This window comes from Sciurus vulgaris (assembly GCF_902686455.1).
Source record: "Sciurus vulgaris genome assembly, chromosome: 5".
Taxonomy (NCBI): domain Eukaryota; kingdom Metazoa; phylum Chordata; class Mammalia; order Rodentia; family Sciuridae; genus Sciurus; species Sciurus vulgaris.
The window spans coordinates 65,426,554-65,450,907 of NC_136465.1; the positions used below are offsets into that span (position 1 = coordinate 65,426,554).

The following is a 24,354-nucleotide window of genomic DNA, read 5'->3' on the forward strand; positions in this document are numbered from 1 at the left end:
AAATAAAAATAAAAGTCCATTAACAACTACAAAAATATTTTAAAAATAAAATGGCTGACATTTTAGGCTGGGGTTGTGGCTCAGTGGTAGTGTGCTTGCCTAGCAAACATGAAGCCCTGGGTTTGATTCTCAGCACCACATATAAAAAAGATAAAATAAAGATATTGTCTCCACCTATAACTAAAATATATATTGTACCTAATATTGATACAGTGGCACACACTTGTAATCCCAGCTACTCTGGAGGCTGAGGCAGAAGGATCCAAGTTCCAGACCAGCTTGGGCACTTTAGTAAGAAGACCCTGTCTCAAAATGTAATAAAAAGGGGTAGGGATATAGCTCAGTAGTAGAGCATGCCAGGTTTTAATCCCCCAGTATGGAATAAAAAACAAAACACCATTATATTGAGTGAAAAGAGTGAATTATAGACGAATACATATAGTATGATACTATTTAGATGAAGTTCAAAGCATCCCAAATAACACTGTCTAGTATATACACATATATAATTAAGCTCTAATTTAAAAAAATTCAGACAAGGAATTGTGAGATAGATATGAGTATATCAAAATTCAGAAGAGGAATACAAGGAGATTCAAAAATATGTGCTGTGTGGGCTGGGGGTATGGGTCAGTGGTAGCCTGTCTAGCACATGTGAGGGATCTGGTTCAATTGCCAGCAACCCTTCCACAAAGTGTTAACTGTATTTTTTTTTTTTTTTTCTTGGACTGAGACAGTAAAAACACTGGTGTTCGTTTTATTGTTTTTCATCCTCAGTTATTTATATATTTGTTAGGATGAAATATTTCATAATTAAGAAGTATTTAAAAGTATCCTATATCAATTTTCTTATAAGTAAAGCTTGTAAGTAAAATCTTAGCTTAATTATGAATAACTTTTCCACTGATTATCATCTAATACAGATAATAACTCTCTGCTGTTTAAAAACAATGGGCCTAATTTCTTTTAAAGAAAAATGTTTTAAAAAACATAATAATTCATACCCAGCCACCTTGCTGAATGATGTACTCTGCTGCATAGTCCTCCAGATATGTCACTCCGAACTGTAGCAGTGCGCTCAAAGGTTCTTGACCACGTCTTGTCAACTCCAAAAGCATTTGTCGAAGCAGAATTAGAGGCACCAAAATCTTCAATGTAAAGATGAGGGAGAGAAAGAAGGAGAGAGGAGGGAGGGAGGGAGGGAGGAAGGGAAGGAGAGAGGGAGAGAGGGAAAGAGGGAGGGAGGGAGGGGGAGGGGGGGAGAGAGAGAGAGGGGGAGAGATTCTGAAATTCTTATAATGCATTTTTTATATTCAACTGCTGGAAAATTATACTCAGGTATATCATTATGGTATTTCATTTTCATTATACTAAACCACTGACCCCTACTAGAATTTTTTTCTGAATACTGCATATATTTCTGAATATTTCATGTAAAAGGGTAGTTGAATTATTATATGAAAATAACTGAATGCATGTGTGTACATTTGAGAGAGGGCAGACAGGGACAGAGAGAGGGAGAGAAAAAAACATATGTATAAGATAATTGAAAGATGTATCATTTATAATAGCAGAAGTCTAGAAACAACTCAATGCAGACTAGTTTAATAAATTCTGGTCATCCAATAGAGTATATAGCTGTTAAAAAGAAATTGTTCACTACCCAATCACCAAAACTAATTAATTTTTCCCCGTCCAAACCCTACCAAAATGTACTATAAGAGAAAAAAAGATAGAGGGAGAATGTATACAAAGTGGGACCATTCATGAAACAAAACGTCTATATACACACACATTTGTATAGTCCCACAGTATCTCTGGGGAAAAAATATACAAGAAACTGAAAATAGTGGTTGCTTAAGAGAAACTATGTGACTGGCAACAAAGGTGAGAAAAAAATTATTTTTGATGCACACCTTTCTGTATTTTTTGTAGTTTGTATTTTATTATTTAAAATAAAAATCTTTTTAGAATTATAAGCTATCTTGTAAAAGTCATCAAAAATCAAATATAAAAGAAGGCATTATAATCTCTACTTAATAACAAAAAAGGGAAGCCATCAAAATTTACAACAGAAACTAGACTGTTGTTGCCTTCCTTTAAAAAACAAACTGCATTTTGGGCTGAAAATGCAGCTCAGTGGTAGAGTCCTTGCTTAGCATATATAAGGCCCTAGGTTCAATCCTCTTCCCCCCTATAAAAACAAAAGAGAGAAGAAATTACATAATGAAAAAAACTAATAGTACAGCACTTGCCTAGCATGCCTGAGACCCTCCATTTGATCCCCAACATTACAAAAAAAAAAAAAAAAAAAAAAAGAAAGAAAAAAGCTAAGTATTTCAGCTAGCCATCTGTATGCAGTCTCTTGTCTAAAACATCAAAAGGTCTACCCATGATGGGAGAAGGAATGCACAAGGAAATGAAACCAATTCTAGTTACTTGTTACTGGATTACCAAGGAAATAACTGAGGGGCTGACAAAATATTTCCACAGAGGACAAACAAAAAATCCCCAAATAACTTTATACTTCATACTAATTTTCTTTAGCTTCTAAGCAGTCCCAAAAGAATTTATATTAAGCTGAAAGAGAATGCAACAAATATATGTACTTTGCAACCTTTAGGCTGTAAAGAAAAATATGCTAGGCTTTTCCCATAAGAAAATTTATATCATACTATTGAAAACGGAAACAAAAAACAAACAAAAAAAATTACTGTTCATCTAGCCCCAGTATTTTGCCTTGGGCACACACAAGGCAAGGGAAGACTTGTTGAGTCAGCCTCGCTACTCATATCCTATCAGCTTTAAAGACCTGAGATGTTCTGAATCTCAAACATTTTAATTTCCCACAAAAATCCATAAATACATAAAAATTTGAAGCTATTAATGATAAGCTCTACTGCCTCTTAAGGAGTTGCAAGCATTTTAGAGTTTGTTTTATTTGTTCCAAATTACCTTTTTCATATATACATATATATATATATAAAAGATACCCTGATTTTACATATAATAACCACAATAAATCTGCAATGCTCTTTCACTTCTGTCAATTTTAGTCCTTGACTGTATTCCTTCTCATTCACTATACATTTAGGGGAGATTTAACCTTTCTTCATAGGGTAATTGCATTACTTTTATTATTTAAGTTGTCCTTTTCTAGATCTTCTCATTCTCTTTCTTGAAACATAGTCATCAGAGTATAGAAATTTCATTTTATGGACTAGCATTTTCTAGTTTGGTTGATAATACTTTTCTTGGTGATGTATGTTGTGTCAGATGATTTATTCCCCCCCACTTCATTCCTCATACAATTATTAAATGACTCTTATAGACCAGGCTTACTTATGTGACATACTTTCTTCAAGTGACTTTTAGCTTTAAATTTTTTAAGTTTATTTTATTTATTTATTTTGCAGTGCTGGGGATCAAACCCAGAGCCTCACACATGCTAGTCAAGTGCTCTACTACTGAACTACATACCCAGCGCGACTTCCAGTTTTTAAACAGTTAAACCTAGTTCATTTGCCTACACACAAAGCTTCATGAGTTATTACTACAGTTAATCTCCATCAACTTGGCATTTTCCTATTCACAAATATTCTTTATTGCTGGGCATGTAATCCCAGAGGCTGAGGCAGAAGCATCATGAGTTTGAGGCCAGCCTCAGCAACTTAGGAGGTCCTCAGCAACTTAGTGAGACTCTGTCTCAAAAAATTAAAAAGGTCTGGGGATACAGCCCAATGGTAAAAGTACCCCTTGGTTCCATCCTCAATAACCCTCCAAAAAAGTATTCAATATAATCTGCAACTGGATTTGTGTTGTATTCCTCCTTCTTATATGGTTTTTAATTAATTAGTTAATTGATTTTCCAATACTGGGGATTGAACCCAGGGGTGTTCTGTCACTGAGCTACAGCCTTGGCCCTTTTTTATTTTTATTTTGAGACAGGGTCCTGTTAAATTGCCCAGATGGCCTCCAACTTGCAATTCTCTTGCCTCACATGAGTGCATTATGGCACCAAACATTCTTTTTTTTTTTAATGTTAAAATAAAACTGAATCCCCATCCATTTTGAGAAGGTCAAACTATTCACCTTTCTAGATTGATATAAACTAATATAAATGTAATAAAACCTCTGACCTGTATACTTTAGAGGGCAAATTTTATATGAATTATATTTCAATGAAAAAAAAAAAGAAAGAAAACATATCAACGAAATGCAATGCACAGACTTTGTTCAGACCTTGATTCAAATAAACCAGCTTTTAAAAACACAGCTGACATTTGCAGGAAAAGGGATGAAACTAGAGACCATTTATATTAAGTAAGATAAGACAAACTCAAAAGGTCAAGTGTTATATTTTCTCTCATGTGTAATCAAGACAGGAAAAAGGAAAAGAAAGGTGTGGAGGAGTAGGATCTAATGAATATCAAAGGGAGATCAGTAGAGGAAAGGGATCAGGGAGGGGAGGGAGGGGGAAAGTGTTGGGGAGTGATATTGGCCAAATTATATTGTTATACTGTGTGCATGTATAAATGTTTAACGACAAATCCCATCGTTATGTACACCTATAATAGTGCACCAATAAAAATGTGGAAGAAAACAATCATACAGTTATAATAAAATTTCTTAAACATTTAAAAATAAAATTAAAAATACATTTAGCAGTTGGGCATGTGACGCATACCTGTAATTCCAGCTACTTAGGAGGCTGAAATGGGAGGATCAAAAGTTAGAGGCCAGTTTAGGCAACTTAGTGAGAGGCAATCTCAAAATTAAAAATAAAAAGGGCTGGAGATGTAGCTCAGTGGTAGAGCTCCCCTGGGCTCAACCCAGAGTAACAAAAACAAATAAATGAATACCTAGCAAATTATGTGATAATATTAAAGAATTACTTTAAGAATAAGTGTGCTAAGATACTATCAGTAGGTTTTAAGAGGATATAGGACTCAGGGTGTGGTTCAGTGGCACAGTACTTGCCTAGCATGCATGAAGGCCTGGGTTCTATCCCCAGTACACCAAAAATAAGGTAAGAGAAATATATTACTTCTAGGAATACATACTAATGTGTTTATGAATAATGAATAAAATATGATGTCTAAGGTGTATTTCAAAATAATCTAGGGGAAGAGAAGGAAGAATATGTGGAAAAACAGATGAAACAGATCCATCATATATTGATAATTACTGAAGTTGATAGATACATTGGATTTGTTATCCTATTTTCTCTGCTTTTGTGTATGCTTGAAATTTTTTTATTTTTTATTTTTTGGTGGTGCTGGGGATTGAACCCAGGGCCTTGTGCATGTTAGGCATGCACTCTACTGAGCTATATCCCCAGCCCTGCTTGAAATTTTAATAAGAGAAAATATTAGGGATTTAATGTGCCACTAAAAATCTACTAAGGAAAATAATTCATTATCTTTGTTGTTGTTTTCTCTAAAGCTCTTTTATTACACTATCAACATCATGCAGCTCTACTGACAGCTGTTTTTTTCTCTTTGACGGTCATTTTCTCCTTTTCTATAAGCAGACAGGAAAAAACAATATCCACACATACACAAAAAAATAAAGAAATTATCTACAATTCTGAGATAACTACAGTGGATTAATTAGTATTTTGGCAATTATGAATTTTTTTTGAGGTATATATAGTCTATATTTATACATGTACATTTTTGGGCCTCCCACATACATACTAATAAGTACAAATTCTATCACAAAGCTAGCCCCTAGTCCAAAACATGTACTTTTTTTGGATAACAAAAGATGATATAGCTAATACAAGTTTATGACCAGCTTTTTCCATTCACTCTTTTTGATAAATTTAAAGAGTATTCTATGAAGATGCTTTAAAAATTCCTTTATAAATGAACTGACACTGTTTGTCCCTATCCGGGTATACTTTGTGGACATTTTTTTTTTTTCTGATTGGTCCTTTATTTACTTGCCAGATAGCCATATTCATACCAGCAATATTATATGAGATTTTTGTTTCCCCCTTTTTTTGGTACCAGGGACTGAACTTGGGGGCGCTTAACCAATGAGCCACACCCTTTTTATTTTGATAGGGACTTGTTAAGTTGTTTAGGGCCTCACTAATTTACTGAGGCTGCTTTTAAACTTACAATCCTTTTGTCTCAGTCTCCCAAAGGGCTCTGCAAGTTCCACGTGCCCAGCCTTTGTTTGTTTTCCCCTTTAAAAAGCACTCAATAGGCCTTTTGCTAATGATCCATTGAGCCATCAAGAAAGGGCAGTGTGGGCTGAGGATGCAGCTCCGTGGTAGAATGCTTACCTCGTATGTGTGAGGCTAAAAAAATAAAAATAAAAAATAAAAAAATCAGAGTAAAACACTCTTTTGGGGTCAAGTGGCAGCATGTCATACAGTTTTGCTTCTATCAGCAGTGAGACAAGGTATTGAAGACAAAAATATTTTTTGTTTTGCTGAATGTAAACTATGAGCTTATTGCTTTATATGAACCACACTGATTTTAACTAGAAAGGGGGAGGGCAGATTTCAGCAGCCTAATATCATAAACCAGGTTCTTTTCAGCCCTTGAGACCTTAGGAGAGTAATACTGGATTCAGCAGAGCATGTAATATTCTAATTGGCATGCCTCATTTACTTGAGGCATTTCAGCTACAGCCTTGAAGGTCAACAGTTGGCCCCCTGATCCAGATGACGGACTAAAATGAAACAGGAAATGGAGGGAAAAAAAAAAAAGAAAGGATGAAAAAAGATAGTGAAGACCAGGCTGACTTAGACATTTTACCATATTTCTAGGATAGGTGGCAGGTAGAGGATACGGCACACAAGAATTAATTCTAACAGTTACTAGAGTTACTAGATAGAAGCAATAGAAAGAAAATAAAACACGGGAGAAGAAAACTAGTAAAATTATTACCTAAGTATTTGATGTTTGGTGTACTAAGAAATATATGATAACAAAGCTCATTGTTATTTATAAAATCTAATTCAAATGAGTGTTTTTCTTTATTCAAAAAAATGAACTAAGAAACACTCTAAAATTCCATAACAGTAACAATAGTCATGTGATACATCATGTTTCAGTCAAAAATGAACCACATTAAGGTCAGTGGTCCAGTAAGATTATATTACCCTAGTGACATTGTACCAGTCTTAATTTGTATACAATCTACATGTTCACATAATGAGGAGGTCACTTAAGAATGCAATTCTCAAAATGAGCCCCCATTAGGCACACATGGTCACACAGTCTGACCTATTTATAGTCAGCCCTCCATATCTTCAGGTTCTATATCCAATCTCAGATTGAAAATATTTGGAAAACTGCATCTGAACTGAACATGGACATATGTTTTTCCTCGTCATTATTCTCTAAACTATACAGTATAACAGCTATTTATATAGCATTTACACTGTATTAGTTATTGTAAGTAATCTAGAGATGATTTAAAGTATATGGGAGAAGCGCATATAGGGTTATATGCAAACACTAAACCATTTTATATAAAGGACTTCAGCATCAACAAATTTTGGTTCTGAGAGAGGTCCTGTAAACAATCCTCTATTCATACTAAATAATATAGGAATGACTATATAAAGAACTCTAAAGAGAAGAAGCTATTTGTAAAAATAATTGTGCCACATTTTTTCCTCCCTAGTGCTAAATCACCTGAGGCCATACTTCTCCATATTACATCCCCTTATACTCTTTCTTTCCAAGGTGATAAGTAGATAATACGGTCTAAGATAATGGACAAGCAGTATGGTACAGCAAAAACAAACAAACAAACAAACACAAACACACACAAAAAAAACCAACATGAGGTTAGAATGAGAAGATCTTGGCTCTAGTGTCGGTTCCAATATTTACTAGTCAATAAGACCTAGGCACGTTATTTAAGTCTTTTTTTTTTTTTTCTGATTAGTCACCTGATCTAAGTAAATAAACAAAACAAAATCTAATAAAATTCATTCTGCCTTCTTCAAAGGATGGTTGTGATGATCAGATGAGATGTGACATGAGATACTTTGCAAAATATAAGACACAAATGGTATTAGTCAGTTAAGAAAATCAAAAGAGGATATCTGTCAAATGAAGTCAGTCTTCTCCAATATGTACTCACATTAATAAATAAACATGTGGAGATAAAAGTCACTTCTAATACAAGGAAATGAAGAAATGATGGGAAATTCAGGGTGTGCAGAAAGGAAAGGGAACATACTATGAGGCACATATTTCTGGGTCAAGCATTAATCAAAACAACAGTTAAATAAAGAATATCACTTACAGTTGGATTTACACATTAAAGAGCTCTAACACTTTTCTGACGCTAACAATTCCTCCTATACCTTACCATTAACACTCTAAAATCTCATAAGAGTAAAAGTAATTTGGTTAATACCTTATTCCAGCCGCTGGCATGAACTGCGATCTCCAGTGTACATTCTCGATATGCCTGATATGTCACTGGCCTGTAGAGATTTTTTTAAAAGTCTGTGTCACAAAAAAGGAAAACTCTAAATTTTCAGATGAATAAAAAACACTGTTTTTGTTGAACCTTTCTCTAAAGTAACTAAGATTATTCAACATATACAAGATATGGTTTTTAGTATTTGGGCTGAATTTTTTTGAAGCATTCTATAGCCTGAGATGCATGTTTGGGAAAGTAGTTAATAAAATAGTAAGATAAATATATCATCTAATAAATTTCTTGTAATTACTTAGAAATTATCTGGAAGAACTTCTATGCTGCAGATAAATACTTGGGTTACTGATATCAAATAACAACAAACAAAAATTATCCCAGTAAAATTAAAAGTATAATTTTAACAAAATTAAAGGCAAAACATCTATAATATTTAAAAACTAAAGAAACATGTCACTGGAAGACTTTCAAACTGAGGATATAAGGAGTTAGAATAAATAATGTCTAAAAATGATGCCCTATTTTTAACTTGTAGTGTTATGATATAAAATCCTAGATCAGAAAATAACAATAACAAAAAAATAAAATCCTGGAGGGCAGAGAAATTAGCCTGATTAATTACATGCAAGTTCTAGTCATATTAAAAACCTAAATCAGGGCGCGGGTTGTATCTTAGTGGGAGAGTGCTTGCCTAGCACATGTGAGGCATTGGGCTCGAAGGTGTTGTGTCCATCTACAACTAAAAATTTAAAAAACCTAAATCATTGCCAGATGTGGTGGCACACGCCTGTAATCCTAGCAACTCAGGGGGTTGAGGCAAGAGGATTCCAAGTTCAAGGCCAGTCTTAGCAGGTTAGCCAGGCCCTAAGCAACTCAGTGAGACACTGTCTCTAAATAAAATACAAAAAAGGGCATGAGATGTGTCTCAGTGGTTAAATGCCCCTGAGTTCAATTCCCAGTACCAAAACAAACAAATAAACGAAAAACCCGAAATCACTGAGTGATGACAGCAAAGTCTCATTAATTTATTGAACAGCTTTTAGTACTTATTCTAAGTACTGATTTCATGTGCAAATTAAACAAAAACATTATACCAAATAAGATATGAAGGTATCAATAGCTTGGATAATAAATTCAAGACCCCACCCCTCATCCCATTTTGGGCAAAGCATTAACAGGCACGTAAAAAAAAAAGTGGAAAAGTCTTGCTTTTGTAGGATTTTGGAGTTTTTTTTGTTTGTTTGTTTTATGTGTGATAATAGGAATTGAATCAGAGTCTTACACGTGCTAGATGAGCTCTCTACCATTATACCTTTAAGCTACACTTTTAGCTCTCTGTAGGACTTTAAAATTCCATTCCAAAGGCATTTTCTGCTCTGACCACTAGGGTCTGATTTCTTTGGCCTATGAATATTTAAGATTGATAATAGTTGGGCAATGTGGCTCACACCTGTAATCCCAGTGGCTCAGGAGGCTGAGGCAGGAGAATCGTGAATTCAAAGCCAGCCTCAGCAAAAAAGCGAAGTGCTAAGCAACTCAGTGAGACCCTGTCTCTAAATAAAATACAAAATAGGGCTGGGGATATAGCTCAGTGGTTGAGTGCCCTTGAGTTCAATTCCTAGTACCAAAAAAAAAAAAAAAAAAGATTTATAATAGTTACCATTTATTGGTAGCCTATTATTTTAGGTAGAATATTTTTATGTATTTTTATTTTATATCACATATTACCATTTTACATGTTAGGAAACCAGGGCTCTGAAAAGCAAAGTAGGAATTCAAACCCAATTAGATTTGTCTCCAAATGTCACACTGCTCCCATTTCAAGTGGGGATTTTGATACATGCCTCAACAATGTCTTAATGCCACATGTGGCTAATGAGCATTTGGAATGTGACTATGTTGTACTGAAAGTATAATATATGCTCTGGATTTTAAAGAATAAGTACAAAGAATGTAGGCTATCCCACTAACAATTTTTTATACTGAGTATGTGTTGAAATTAAATCTGAATATACAAGGTTGAAAATGTTATTAAATTTTAAAAATTAATATGCTTTTTATGTGGCTGCCAGAAAAATTTTAATTACATATATGTGATTTGCATTACATTTAACTGAACAGCACTAGTTTAGATATTTCAGAAAACAGTTCTGAAGACATAATTATTTTATACAACTCAATATCAAATCAATACTGCAGTGATACTGAATACAAGGGATGATCTTATGATAAGATATATCACATTCTCATTAAAGTAGCCTTAGTATTTTTTAAAGAAGCCTTGGACTTTATACTACATTCTTATAAAGCTTGAACTTCAGGAGATACTATATTATCAACCTACCTATATTCACCCTGAAGTTTTACTTGCGTACATCAGTCCCTTCACTTCTTTTCCTGTACTGTTTGATGCTGCTATGGGTCACAGTAGTCCTTAAGGTAGTATGTATATCAGGCTAAAGTACTTTAGCATCCTTCAGAATGAAACACGATTTAAAACATTAAATGTACACAAATATATGCACATAAAAGATGCAGCAATTTAAAACATTCAAGAAAATCTAATACATAGAAGTTTAAAAGATGAGTAATCTAATGAAGTCTCAGAACAGAGCAAAAGAAGAAAGGGGGGCTAATTTTGAAAAGAGTTCAGCATTACTGTAATTTCCTACTTTAACAAAACTGTTTGGAGGAGCAGGTGGTATTTTCCACCTTAAGATAGTGCCTTCAACCTGTATAATACTTCTAGTTTATCACCAGTTAGTTATTTTCAAGGTATTAGTAATGAAATTTAAAACTTTGAAAAGTAGACTTCTGAAAAAATTTTATTCATAGGGAGACCTGACTTTGCTATGGAACCAATTTCAAAAATAACTGCATTGGTATTCAAGGTTTGGGAAACATTCATTCAAGCCAATTTTCTTTCAAATGTAATTTATAGTGAGATGATGTCAATTTTTTTCTATAGATTACAAAAAAGACTTCAGAAATAACATTCAGGGGAAAAAAAAAAAAAACCTGTATGATACTCTTCTTGGAAGAGATGATAATATCAAAGCAAAGTTAAAGTTAACAAATGAAGAAACTGACATAAACAATGAAAAGGTTGCAAAGTCATAAATAGTTTCCTCCAAAATTAAAAACAATCTTTTGCTTCCGCCTATCACTTAGTTATTTTACTCCCAATAGCATTTACAAGGTTTTTTGTTTTGGTTTAGTTTTGGATTTCTTTTTGCAAATTTGTAAATTTCTTTCTTCAAATCTTACAGGTAACTTCAATATAAAAAACATATGGAAGTACAGGTGTCCTGGCTTAAGGATAGTAGAGAGGTCCTAATGAGCCCCACTAACTCAATCTACCCCTCACCTTTTCAGGGGCTCCTACAGCAGCACCTCAGTGCTTAAGGCTCCATTGAACACTTCTTGAAAGCACTATTTTTTTTTTTTTTTTTTTTTTGTAGTGTTGGGTATTGAACCCAGGGCCTTGAGGCAAGCACTCTACCAACTGAGAGCTGTGTCTCCAGCCCTTGAAACCAGTATTTTGATCCACATTTCCTGTTTAAGTTTTATTTCCCGACATCCATATATTTCTTTTCACATTTATTCATTTTTCTTTTTCTTTTTTTGTTAGTAGATCTTTATTTTATTTATTTATTTATTTATTTATTTGCAGTGCTGAGGATGGAACCCAGTGCCTCACACATGCTAGGCAAGTGCTCTACCACTGAGCTACAACCCCAGTCCCCTCACATTTATCTTTAAACAAATATATTTTTCTTTCTTTCTTTTTTTTTTTTTTTTTTTTTGTACCAGGAATTGAACCCAGGGGCCACATCACTGAGCCATATCCCCAACCTTTTTAAAAATATTTTATTAGAGACAGGGTCTTGCTGAGATGCTTAGGGCCTCACTAAGTTGCTGAGGCTGGCTTTGAACTTGCAATCCTCCTGCCTCAGCCTACCAAGTCACTGGGTTTATAGGCGTGTTCCACTGTGCCTGGCTTAAACAAAACATTAAAAAAAATTTTTTTTAAATGTTGATGGACCTTTATTTTATTCATTTATTTATATGTTGTGCTAGGAATCGAACCCAGTGCCTCATACATGCTAGGGTTCTAGCACTGAGTTTTACCACTCAACCACAACCCCAGCCCCTAAACAAATTTTTTAAGGTTCAAAAATTCAAATATTATTTCATTTCACTAAGTATAGTTAGGATTTTTATGTTTAATTTAACTAAATTCTCCTAAAACCCAAACTGCTTCCTCATAATAAATGGTAAACTATAAACTGTACCTACACAAAAGTAAGAAATTACCTTACTACAGTAGTAATTCAGTATCTGAATTTTGGCCCTTTTAATAAGGAACAATCTTCTTAATGTTTAATCAAGTTGTCAATCTTCATTAAGATAAATATTTCTCTAACTCACATCAGTTCCTTAATTATTCTCAGCAAAGAACTTGGGGAAACTGACTTTAAAGATTTACAACAAATTAATTTGTTTTATTTTAATATACTTTCATTTTTATTAGTTTCTAGCTTTAATATGGACAGATCCATAGTTAGGAGGGAAGTCCACTATAAGAATGTGAAAGTAGTTCCATGGACAGATGTACAACCCTAAAGTTTAGCAATATCTGGAAAATAGATAAAATCTTAAAATACAGATATCTAAAATATAATGTTAATATCACATCAGAATGCATAAAACCCAGCAATTATATCTTTTGACCAACTAGAAAGAACCATAGTAAAAAGTAGTCAGGACAAGTGCAATAGCTTGTGTTTACAACACAGTTAAATGCATCTTTTGAAATCTCAACAAATAACACAAACCATCAAATCTTTGTTGGAACAGTTAAATCACTACCTAGAGGCAAAGTTGTCATTCAAAACACAGAGATGCTTTGGGAAAGCAAAAGAAAAAAGAAAAGTGAGAAAAGAAATGACACTGTTCACCTAAAACAAAGCCTTAACCAATCCAGCGCCGCATGAGAGATCCGAGACTACTTAGAGAAGCACATTCCCACTCAGCAATGGTAACTCACTGGCTGAGGAGCATTTGCAATGCTTTATGCAGAGGTTCTTTCAGTTCCTGCAATACTCTTTCTCCAAGATGGGCCAAGCAGTCTTCTATTGAGCTTTCTGGGTTAGCAGGGCTAAACACTGGAGAAGTGTGACGGTCAAAGCCTGTGCTGGTGAAGGCTGAAGACAGGGCAAGAGAAAAACTCGATTTAATAAACAATATCAAAAGCTATACTATAAAAGCTCATGGGATTAAGATAATTAACAGTTAACAGTTACAACCACTTATAAAAGTCAAATAATCATTACAGATATTAATCTTATCTGGAACACAAAAGTTAATAGGTTCTAAATTTAGAGGTTTTTTTTTTTTTTTAAGGCAGAATTTTAATGGAAAATCTTACGTTTTAAGAGAAGAAAGCAATTAAATTGATATGTTAAAATACACTAACAGGGCTATGGATGTAGCTTACTAATAGCCTAGAATGTGAGAGGCCCTGGGTTCTAAATCTAACCAATTTAGTTTATGCCTACTGACCAATTTAGCTTCAGAATGATAAATGGAAGTTAACTCCAGGTTCTATTATTCTTCTCTTGATGTTTGTTTGTTTTTAAATACTTTTTTAGTTGTAGATGAAAATAATACCTTTATTTTACTTATTTATTTTTTTTGTGGTGCTGAGGATTGAACCCAGTGACTCACACGTGCAAGGCAAGCACTCTAACACTGGGCCCCAGTCCTTGATATTTATTTTTAAGGTTTTGTTTTAGTTTTTATAAATGTACCACTTCTTAAACCACACTCTATGATCAGTTTATTCCAACTCAGACGATGAGTCCATTGCTTTCATTTCCTTATTAAAATGAACTTTCTACCTCAATCATTTTTGCATATAGATAAATTTTGAAACTATGAAGGTTATATAAGAGTCAAATATGGAAAAAGTAGCCATACTCTCTCTTCTTAGTTCAAATTACCAGCTTCTCTACTTCCCAACTTCATGTTACAGAGACTTATCCATTCCCTGACTATAGGAAGAACAGGGAGAATGACTGTCATTCTAGGGTACAAGCCGGATGCAGGTACAGAATCCTAGTAAAGCAAGTAGTTTATACTTACTCCCCAGAGTTACCAATCATTTTCATCAAATGTTTATTGCATTCATCTTGGCTTGCTCCTAGAAGGCTGCAAGTTTTAATACATCTTGCTTATCTCCAAGAAAGATGTAAATGCCTACAAAGTTCACAGATACTTTGCTGTCTGAGCAAGTTTTAGTGTATTCATTTTAATGATCAGCTCTGATAATACAGGGTTCAGTAAGTGATTGCATTTAAACCTTTTGTTACTCTATTTTCCTTTCTGCCTTTTACCCCTTTTATCTATTTTTTATAAATTTATTTTATTGATTTACTTTTATATGGCACTGAGGATCGAACCCAGTGCCTCACACGTGCTAGGTAAGCATTCTACCACTGAGCTACAATCCCTGCCTCTTTTGCCCATTTTATTATTCAGCCCTTCTAAATATCAAAATGTGCAGGAAGGTCCCAGCTACTTAAGAGGCTGAGGTGGGAAGACTACTTGAGCCTGGGAGTTACTGGTGAGACCTTATCTCAAAAGAGAAAAACACAAAAAAGAAAGTGCACGAAGGCTTAAGAGAGAACTGAAATTTAACTAACTAAAATGCTGAGAAAAGGAATATAAAAGAGAAGACTAACAGGTTTTTAGATTATTTATAAATTTTTATTCATATTCGTTTTCCACTAACAGGCAACTGATTTATAAACAGGATTTATAAATTTGTTCATTAAAAATTATCGGGCCAGGCTGGGGATGTAGCTCAGCAGTACAGTACTTCCCCAATATGTTTAAAGCCCTGGGTTCAATCCCCAGCACTGTAAAAGGAAGTCTAGTCTAGAGTAAGGAAAGGAGAATGGAGAGGGAAGGGAGGACAGAAAGGGGGTATCATGAACTGAAATCAATTTCCATGCATGTATGAGTTTGTTGGGATGAATTCAAGAACTGTGTATAACTATAAAGCTCTAAAAAAATGAGCAATTAACTGTTCCCTTAAAAATGTGTACAAGAATATTCACAGCAGCATTATATATAATAGTGAAAAATTGGAAACAACCTCTGTGTTCATCAATGTCCATCAACTGATGAATGGATAAACAAAATATGGTATATCCACACAATGGAATACTATTCAATGGCAAAAAGTAATGAAATACTGATACCTGCTGTAACACGAATGAGCCTTAAAAACACTGTGCTAAGTAAAAGAAGTCAGTCACAAAAAACCACATAGTATATGATTCCATTTATAGATATACCCAGAATAGGCAAAGTCACAGAAATAGAAAGCAGATCAGTGATTGCTCTGGGTGGGGTTGGGGTAGGGACTAGTGGAAGTGACTACTAATGCACACAGGATTTCTTTTTGGAGCCTTGAAAGGGTTCTTAATTTAGATTATGGGGATGGTTGTACAAGTCTGTGCATATACTATAAAAAACACTTAACTGGACTTTCTAAATGGGTTAATTTAAGGATATGTGAAATATACCGCAATAAAATTTTTTTTGGGGTGGGGGGTATTACCAGGGATTGAACCAAGGGACATTCAACCACTGAGCCACATCCCCAGCCCTATTTTATATTTTATTTAGAGACAGGGTCTCACTGAGTTGCTTAGTGCCTCGCTTTTGCTGAGGCTGGCTTCAATAAAGATTTTTTTTTTTTTTTTTTTGGTGCTAGGGGATTTGAACCTAGGGCTTCATGCATTCCAGGCAAGTACTTTACCACTGAACCACATTCCCAGCCCAATAAAGCTATTTTCAAAAATTACTGAGCAAAATGTTCAATATAGCATTATTTGTGGAAGGTAAAACAGAAGTAACCAAATGCTCCTCTCAATAATAAGGGAACAATTGAGTAAATAGTCATTTAATGACTAGAATTTCACACAGCTAGTACAATGATAATTATTTTAAAAACTTATGATGTAGTAGTGTTTAGTACAAAATATGTGGCTAGAAAAATAACACCTACACTTTAACAATCTGTAGTTTACATACATGCAAAAACGAGAAGCCCTCTCTTTCATGTTGTTATTAGTTATAATGGTACCAAATACAAATCAAATCATATTGAATGGAAAGAACCTTAACATGATCATTTAGTTCATTAATTAACAGCAGAGAAGGCTACATCCAAATGGTTGGGTATAGTTGAGAAACTTACAAAGATGTCCCTCAGGAAAGAAAAAAGGCTACCTTCTAGTTTCATATCCTTATAATCCTGTGACAGGTTGTATAATGTTGAGAACACCTTACTATGAAAATCAAACTAAGCCCAGAAAACCACGCTAATCAGAAAAATCCGCTAATTAACTAGGAATATAAGAATAAACAGACCTTCAGAAATTTCTTTGTCCAGGGATTTTAGCTCTTCTTCAATTTCAGATTTAATTTTTAAAAATACTTCTGGGTCCAGAGATTGTGAAGCTATATCTAGTTGAACCCCTGAAACCAACAAAAAAGTTACTATTGAAAGGAGGAGATGAAAGCCATTAGAATACAATAGTATTTTAAACTATTCAGTCAGAAAATGTAAAATCAAATCACATTGTCAAGGCTAGGGAGGCTAGGAGATACTTTCTTTAATCACTAAACAACAACAACAACTAGGTGTTTTGGGGCCTATTAAGAGTGAAATCTAGGAGCCAGGTGTGGTGGTGCATGCCTGTAGTACCAGCTAGTCAGGAGGCTGAGGCAGAAGGATCACTTGAGCCCATGAGTTTGAGTCCAGCCTGGGCAACATAGAGAACCTGCTGCTGAATGAAATCTGATAAAAACAGAAAAGAATAAACCTGTATCTTTCCATGTTTCTACCAGGAACAGAGAAAAAGAGCAGAACCTTCAGAAACACATGAACTCAACAGGAAATTAAGAAATTAATATGTATAAGTTCTCTCTTTTTGTATATTACCTGTTCTTTAAAAAAAGAAATGAATGAAAGCTAACTATGATAAAGTCAACTAAAAGAGGGCTGTGGTGTAGCTCAGTGGAAGAGCATCTGCCTAGATGTGTGAGGTCCTGGTTCTGATCCCTAACACCACCAAACAAAAACACAAGCAAAAAATTGTGATTTTATAGTAGTGATGGGAAATGTTCTTCCCACTTCAGATTATGAAGATCCCTAATTATGTCTCTCTCTCTTTTTTTTTTTTTCATTTTTAGACACATTTTAAATGATATACTTCTATACAGGCCTTGTAATTTTATTTTTCCCTAGATTTGAACACAGTTGATAGCTGCGTAAGTCCACGAGGCATATAAATGAGTTTAAAGTTTCACCACTATGGACATAATGATTTTTAAAGTCTCAATCATATTACATGGGTTTTTTTTTTCTTCTTTTTTTGGCAGTGCTGGGGATTCAACTCAGAGCTTCATATATGCTAGACAAGCACTGTATCACTAAATAATACTCCCCAGCCCCCAATAATTAGATTTATGAGAATTACGCTCATCACATCTCTTTATTGATGTTTCTATTTTCCACTAATTTTTAAAATATGCAACAATATAGTTACATAACCGTGCAAGCACTAATTCACAAAAGAAAACACTGCTGAAGTCTGAAAGCAGCAAATACCCATTATTTGACAGTCCAAATTCCAACAAGTCAGTTTTAGTGACATCAATGCATAATAACAGACAATACCAAGTGCCAGGTACTATACTAAGCACTTGCAATATGCATGCATATATGCATGTATACTTATATATATTAAATTCTCATAACAACACTTTAAGATGAGTACCATTCTTACCTTCATTTTGTAGGTAGAAAACTGAGGCACAGGGAAGCGATTTGACCAAGCCAAGCAGTCTAGTTTCAGGATCTTAGACTTGTAACCACTATCCTCCACTGCCCCTCATCATGCTTGAGACTGAGTTATATAAAATCAAATACCCAAAAGTCTGGGACTATCTCTAGGATGATAATTTTCTAATCATAGCAATTCTTAGGATTTTTTTTTTTTTTGGGGGGGGGCAGGTTTCAACTCGTTAAATAATTTGAATTAACATAAAGGCTCCTCTTCCCAGAATGTTCAATAAGCAATTTCAGGTCATTCATGGGCCTTCTTGAGACCTTTATAATCACTGGTTTAAAAAGTTAACTATCACCTAATTCTCCTCCTTTGTCCTCCTGGCCTCCCCATACCCACTCTCAGTATATAAGACGGTTTCCTTCATTTGTTTAATGTACTGCAATTCTGTATTATTGGGTAAACTGACGACTGCACAGTTAGCAACAATCAGCACCAAGGGGATCCAGGGAGATAAATAAAGGAGGTAATATAGGGGACTGACAAGAAAAGATTTTTAACATATCCAGAGAACTGAATGAAAGAAAAACAAAAAGGTTTTTCTGTAGGTTAAATGTGGGCCAGTTTGGGGGTACAGCAGCATAGTTCCTTTTATACCTTTAAAAAATCTTCATAGAGGGCTTATTGTAGCTCCAGGTAGAGCACTTGCCTAGCACATACAAGATCCTGGGTTTAAGCCAGGCATGGTGTCACATCTGTGATCCCAGTGGCTCAGGAGGCTGAGACAGGAGGATTGTGAGTTCAAAGCCAGCTTCAAGCAACTCAGTGAGATCCTGTCTCTAAATAAAATACAAAATAGGGCTGGGGATGTGTCTCAGTGGGTGACTGTACCTGAGTTCAATCCCCAGTAATCAAAAAGATCCTGGTTCAATTCCCAGCACAGTAAAATAAGTAAGTAAAATAAAAAGTTTCATAGAAATTTCGAGTCCCTGTTACGATGTAAAAATATTCATTCTGTAATAAATCTTTTTTCTGGTTTGAGATTATTTCAGTCTTGCAAAGCAAAAATTTCCATGTGAACAGAAATTTTTTTAACAAAGGAACCAAACCAGCAGAATCTACCTTCCTGGGACATGGGCCAAATTCACAGTCATACCAATAATCCCAGCTGGTTTTCAGCTGAGGCCATTCAAGGACCTCAGGATAATTCACAAGTTTATCTTAACATCCAAAGGATGTTGATTCAGATACTTAGTGACCAAACTTAAAGAGTAATTCTGGAGGGCTAAGGATATGGCTCAGCATTTGGGTCCCCAGCACAGAAGAAGGGAACAAAAGGAAGAGGAGGAAGAAAACGAGGAGAAAGAAGATGACTATGACCATGATGACAATTGGGAATAGCAAGCTGTGGATCTATTTATTATTCCTTCCTTCACTGAACAACATTTACTGAGTACCTCTGAGTACTTGTTATTTATAAGTATTGTACTAACACCTAACACAAGTTTGAATATGATTTGTTCAGTTCCTGAAACTAAGTATATAGCTGGAGTATACATATACTATGTACAGCCAGTTGTAAGATCTGGAGGAGCAGGAAAACAGTGAGCATTTACAAGGTACCTATTATTTAACAGGCATCATGGAAAGCATTTCATGGTTGTTATTTAATTTCCATGTCAATCTTATAAGGGATGAAATAATACTTCCATTTATACATGAAGAAACTGACTAGAGGTGTAAATCAACAGTATAGCATGCACTTAGGAGGCTTGAGGCCCTGTGTTCAATCCCCAGCACAAGAAAGAAAGAAGAAAGAGGGCGGGAGGGAGGGAGGGAGGGAGGGAGGGAGGGAGGGAAGGAAGGAAGGAAGGAAGGAAGGAGTGGGAAGGGAGGGAGAGAGGGAGAAAGGAAGGAAATACAGAAGGAAACATGGAAGGAAACAGAAGTTTGAATAGTTTAATCGTTACTGTGGAGAAGTTAATAGGAATTCAGTCAATCTATAAAACTTGAATCTAGGCTGTGCCTCCTCATCATATGGATGGGTGGTTTGGAAGAACTATCCCAGAAACTTTTTTTTTTTTTTACATAATTGAATAGTAACAGAAACCAGAAAGGTTGTCTAAATCAGTGATAGTGTCTTCTGACACTGACATTCATGGCCCCTTATTTAATCTTCACTTGTGTAATGTGCAGTCTAAAAGACAGCCTATTATCACCTACAGATTTATATTACTCAAAATAAGAAAACCATAAATATATATGAGAAGTACTGAGTACATGCTATTCTCATGTAGAGGTCCTTTTCACTACATGAATGGAGAAGAGAGGGAAAGTCTACAGGAGAAAATCTGACTAGATTGACTGACTTGACAATTAAGTTACAATTACTTTTACTGCTTTCATTAAAATTATCTCTCTCCTTTCTAACTCCCTGGAAGGTAGTCCAGCAAAGTGGGAGATAACATCAGGCATTCCAACTCATCAATACATGAGACTTGAACAAGGACAATTATCTTCTTGAGCCTCTTTTATATAAAATGGGAAAACCGGGAGCGGAGGTATGAAAAATGGTGGAATGAGACAGACGTCATTATCATATGTACATGTATGATTACACAAATGGTATGAATCTACATTGTGCACAACCACAGAAACGAAATGATGTACCCCATTTGTGTACAATAAATCAAAATACAGTCTGTAAAAAATTTAAAAAGATAAAATTTTAAAAAATGGGAAAACCAATACCTATCACAAGGGTTGCTATCAAGGGAAATAAGATAAATAAGTCCTATAACATCAAAAATGTCCACTGGAGTTGGAGGTGTAACTCTGTGGTAGAGTGCTTGCCTAGCATGTACTGGGTTTGACTGCCAGCACTGGGATTAAAAAAAAAAAATGCTCAAGAGATAGTAGTTCCCACTCATCAATCCTTTTCATTCTCTAAAATGTTTCTATTTGACAATGAACTTTCCTCAACCCTTATCTCCATGAACAGAATCAGTTCATCACAGATTTCTAATCAATGATGCTTACATAGAACCTATACTTTCCATCCTGTTAAGAGTTAGAATTAGAAGGGGATCCAAGATGGCAGACTGGAGGGACGCTGTGTTCCTTGTCGCTCCATAACTCCGATTTTAAGCAGAGGATATCTGTTTCTTGGTGAGGCAGTTTTTGCTGCTTATTGATCCCCTGCTGTTTACCCCATTCGTCTGCTGTGGTCACGTGCAGTCTGCCAGCATATCGATGCCTTTTTTGAGTGCAGACTGCTTACTGTCAGGCATCTGTCATCCGCCATTTGCCTGCCTCTCCCCTGTCCATCGCCTCTGCCTTACACAGATCCATCACCCAGCACACGAGGTTCACCTCCCGATCCTCCAACAACAGTCAGCAAACTGATCGCCGACCACCAGTAGAGCACCAGCTACCTGCTGTTGCCTGAAAGTTCACTGTCACAGTATCTGCAGGTTTGATTACATGTGGCTGCCGCCATTTTGAGACAAGAGCCAGGCCCCGAAGGTCCCCTGGCGAGACTGACTGAGCACTGTCTCCAGGATCCCTCAGCACGACCGACCACTCCCTGCCTCTGGGGCCCTCACATTGACTGACTGCTCCCTGCCGCCAGGACCCCCAGACCAACGGACTGCACCCTATCACCAGGACCCCAAACAGACTAATTGACCCGGCCTCCAGGATCCCACAACACCACCAAACACACCTGACCTCCAGGACCCTTGCCGGACCATCTGCATCCCGCCTCCAGGACCTCCTGCTGACTACGGCCACACCCTGAGCTGCAGGTCCCCATTTGCCAACACATTTCGAAGCCAGAGTGGCCATCTTGGATAATCCTGGAAGCCATAGCTCCGATCTTTAGGTGGGGCAAAACACATCCTGAGACAGCTGGAGGCTTGAGGCTCATTGTCAGGTACCTCTCATGCCTCAGGCTACTGAAGACTGGGAGGTTTCATTACTATATGACTGTTATACTATAGATGTTCTTTTTTCTCCTTATTGAAAAAAATTTAAGTTTTTATTTCTTTACTTTTCTTGCTCTCTTTTCCTTTTGTTTACCTGTTCCCTCAGTCTCTTTCTCCCTTTTTTGCATGGAAACATCTGATTTCCTTTGATTACACTCTCACCCTTTCTATTTTCTAGAACTTCTGTGTATTATTTTCTTATCCCATTAACAGCCACATTCTACATCCCACTGCATCCTCTTTGTCCTCCATTTAAAACTGCAGACCTTATTGCAAATCTGTTTGTTTTACTGAAGATAATATTTCAAATCATTCTGTTTATTATGACACTTTTGTTATTGTCCTCATAGGGGCTATTTGGTCTAGGATTGCATAGTGTCTGAACTGGGCACTGTTAATATTGATCTCCCCTTAAAGAAAAGGTTTTGGAAACCTATAGGGCCACTATAAGGGGGAAATCTGCAATACCCCAGATCTGCACTGCTAGAGGGTAAGATACGTGAACAACATGAAAAAACAAGGGAAGAAAATGATCCAAACAAATCTAGATTCTATAGTAATAGAATCCAATGACACTATGTTAGAACAAATGTCAGAAAAGGACTTCAGATTATACATGATTAAGATAATTTGCGAAGCAAAGGATGAGATAAGAGAGCAAATGCAGGCAATGAATGATAATACCAATAAGCAGAAAGAGCAACTGCAGGAAGCAAAAGATCATTTCAACAAAGAGATAGAGATTCTCAAAAAAACCCAAAACAGAAATCCTTGAAAAGAAGAAAACAATAAACCAAATAAAATATTCAATGGAAAGAATCACTAACAGACTAGACCACTGGGAAACAGAACCTCAGACAATGAAGACAAAATATTTAGTCTTGAAAATAAAGTTGCTCAAACAGAGAAGATGGTAAGAAATCATGAACAGAATCTCCAAGAACTATGGGACATCATGAAAAGACCAAATTTAAGAATTATTGGGATTGAGGAAGGCACAGAGATACAAACCAAAGGAATGAACAACCTATTCAATGAAATAATATCAGAAAATTTCCCAAACCTAAAGAATGAAATGGAAAATCAAGTACAAAAGGCTTACAAAACACCAAATGCACAAAACCACAACAGATCCACACCAAGGCACATTATAATTAAAATGCGTAACATTCAAAATAAAGATAGGATTTTGAAGGCATGAGAGAAAAGCATCAGATTACATATAGGGGGAGACCAATAACAGATAGCAGCCGACTTCTCAACCCAGAATCTAAAAGCTAGAAGGGCCTGGGCCAGCATATTTCAAGCTCTGAAAGAACATGGTTGCCAACCAAGAATCCTATACCCAGCAAAACTAACCTTCAGATTTGAAGATGAAATAAAATCCTTCCATGGTAAACAAAAGTTAAAAGAATTTACAAATAGAAAGCCTGCACTACAGAATGTTCTCAACAAAGTATTCCATGAGGAGGAAATGAAAAACAACAATGTAGGTCAGCAAAGGGAAGAACTACCCTAGAGAAAAACCACTCAAAGGAGAAACCAAGCCAACTTAAAAACCAAAAATAAGCCCAAATGACTGGGAATACAAATCATATCTCAATAATAACCCTGAACATTAATGGCCTAAACTCCTCAATCAAAAGACATAGACTGGTAGAATGGATTAAAAAGAAAGATCCAACAATATGCTGCCTGCAAGAGACTCATCTCATAAAAAAAGACATCCACAGACTAAAGATGAAAGGATGGGAAAAAATCTCACACGCACATGGACCCAGTAAAAAAGCGGTGGTTTCCATCCTTATATCAGATAAAGTGGACTTCAAGTCAAAGTTAGTCAGAAGGGATAAAGAAGGACATTTCATACTGCTTAAGGAAACCATAAATATGGAAGACATAACGATAGTAAATATGTATGCCCCAAACAATGGTGCATCCCTGTACATCAAACAAATCCTTCTCAATTTCAAGAATCAAATAGACCACAACACAATAATTCTGGGTGACTTTAATGCACCATTGTCACCACCAGATAGATCTTCCAAACAAAAAACAAACAAAGAAACCATAGAACTCAATAACAC

The 24,354-nt window shown here is 35.6% G+C and overlaps 1 protein-coding gene across 7 annotated transcripts in view; it reads right to left on the reverse strand.

Annotated features, from left to right (window-relative positions):
* BCL2L13 (BCL2 like 13) overlaps positions 1-24,354 on the reverse strand; it is a 100,289-nt gene that overhangs the window by 19,085 nt on the left and 56,850 nt on the right. For 2 of the 7 annotated variants that reach the window (XM_079140237.1, XM_079140236.1), the window contains exons 3-6: positions 16,861-16,968; positions 13,466-13,622; positions 8,392-8,461; positions 1,005-1,148 (exon numbers count right to left, since the gene is read on the reverse strand). In XM_079140237.1, coding sequence (XP_078996363.1) covers positions 1,005-1,148; positions 8,392-8,461; positions 13,466-13,622; positions 16,861-16,968 — 479 coding nt within the window. Of the gene's footprint in view, positions 1-1,004; positions 1,149-8,386; positions 8,462-13,376; positions 13,623-16,860; positions 16,969-24,354 lie in introns of those variants that run through there. The other 5 variants (XM_079140238.1, XM_079140239.1, XM_079140241.1 and 2 more) reach the window with 5 other exon arrangements.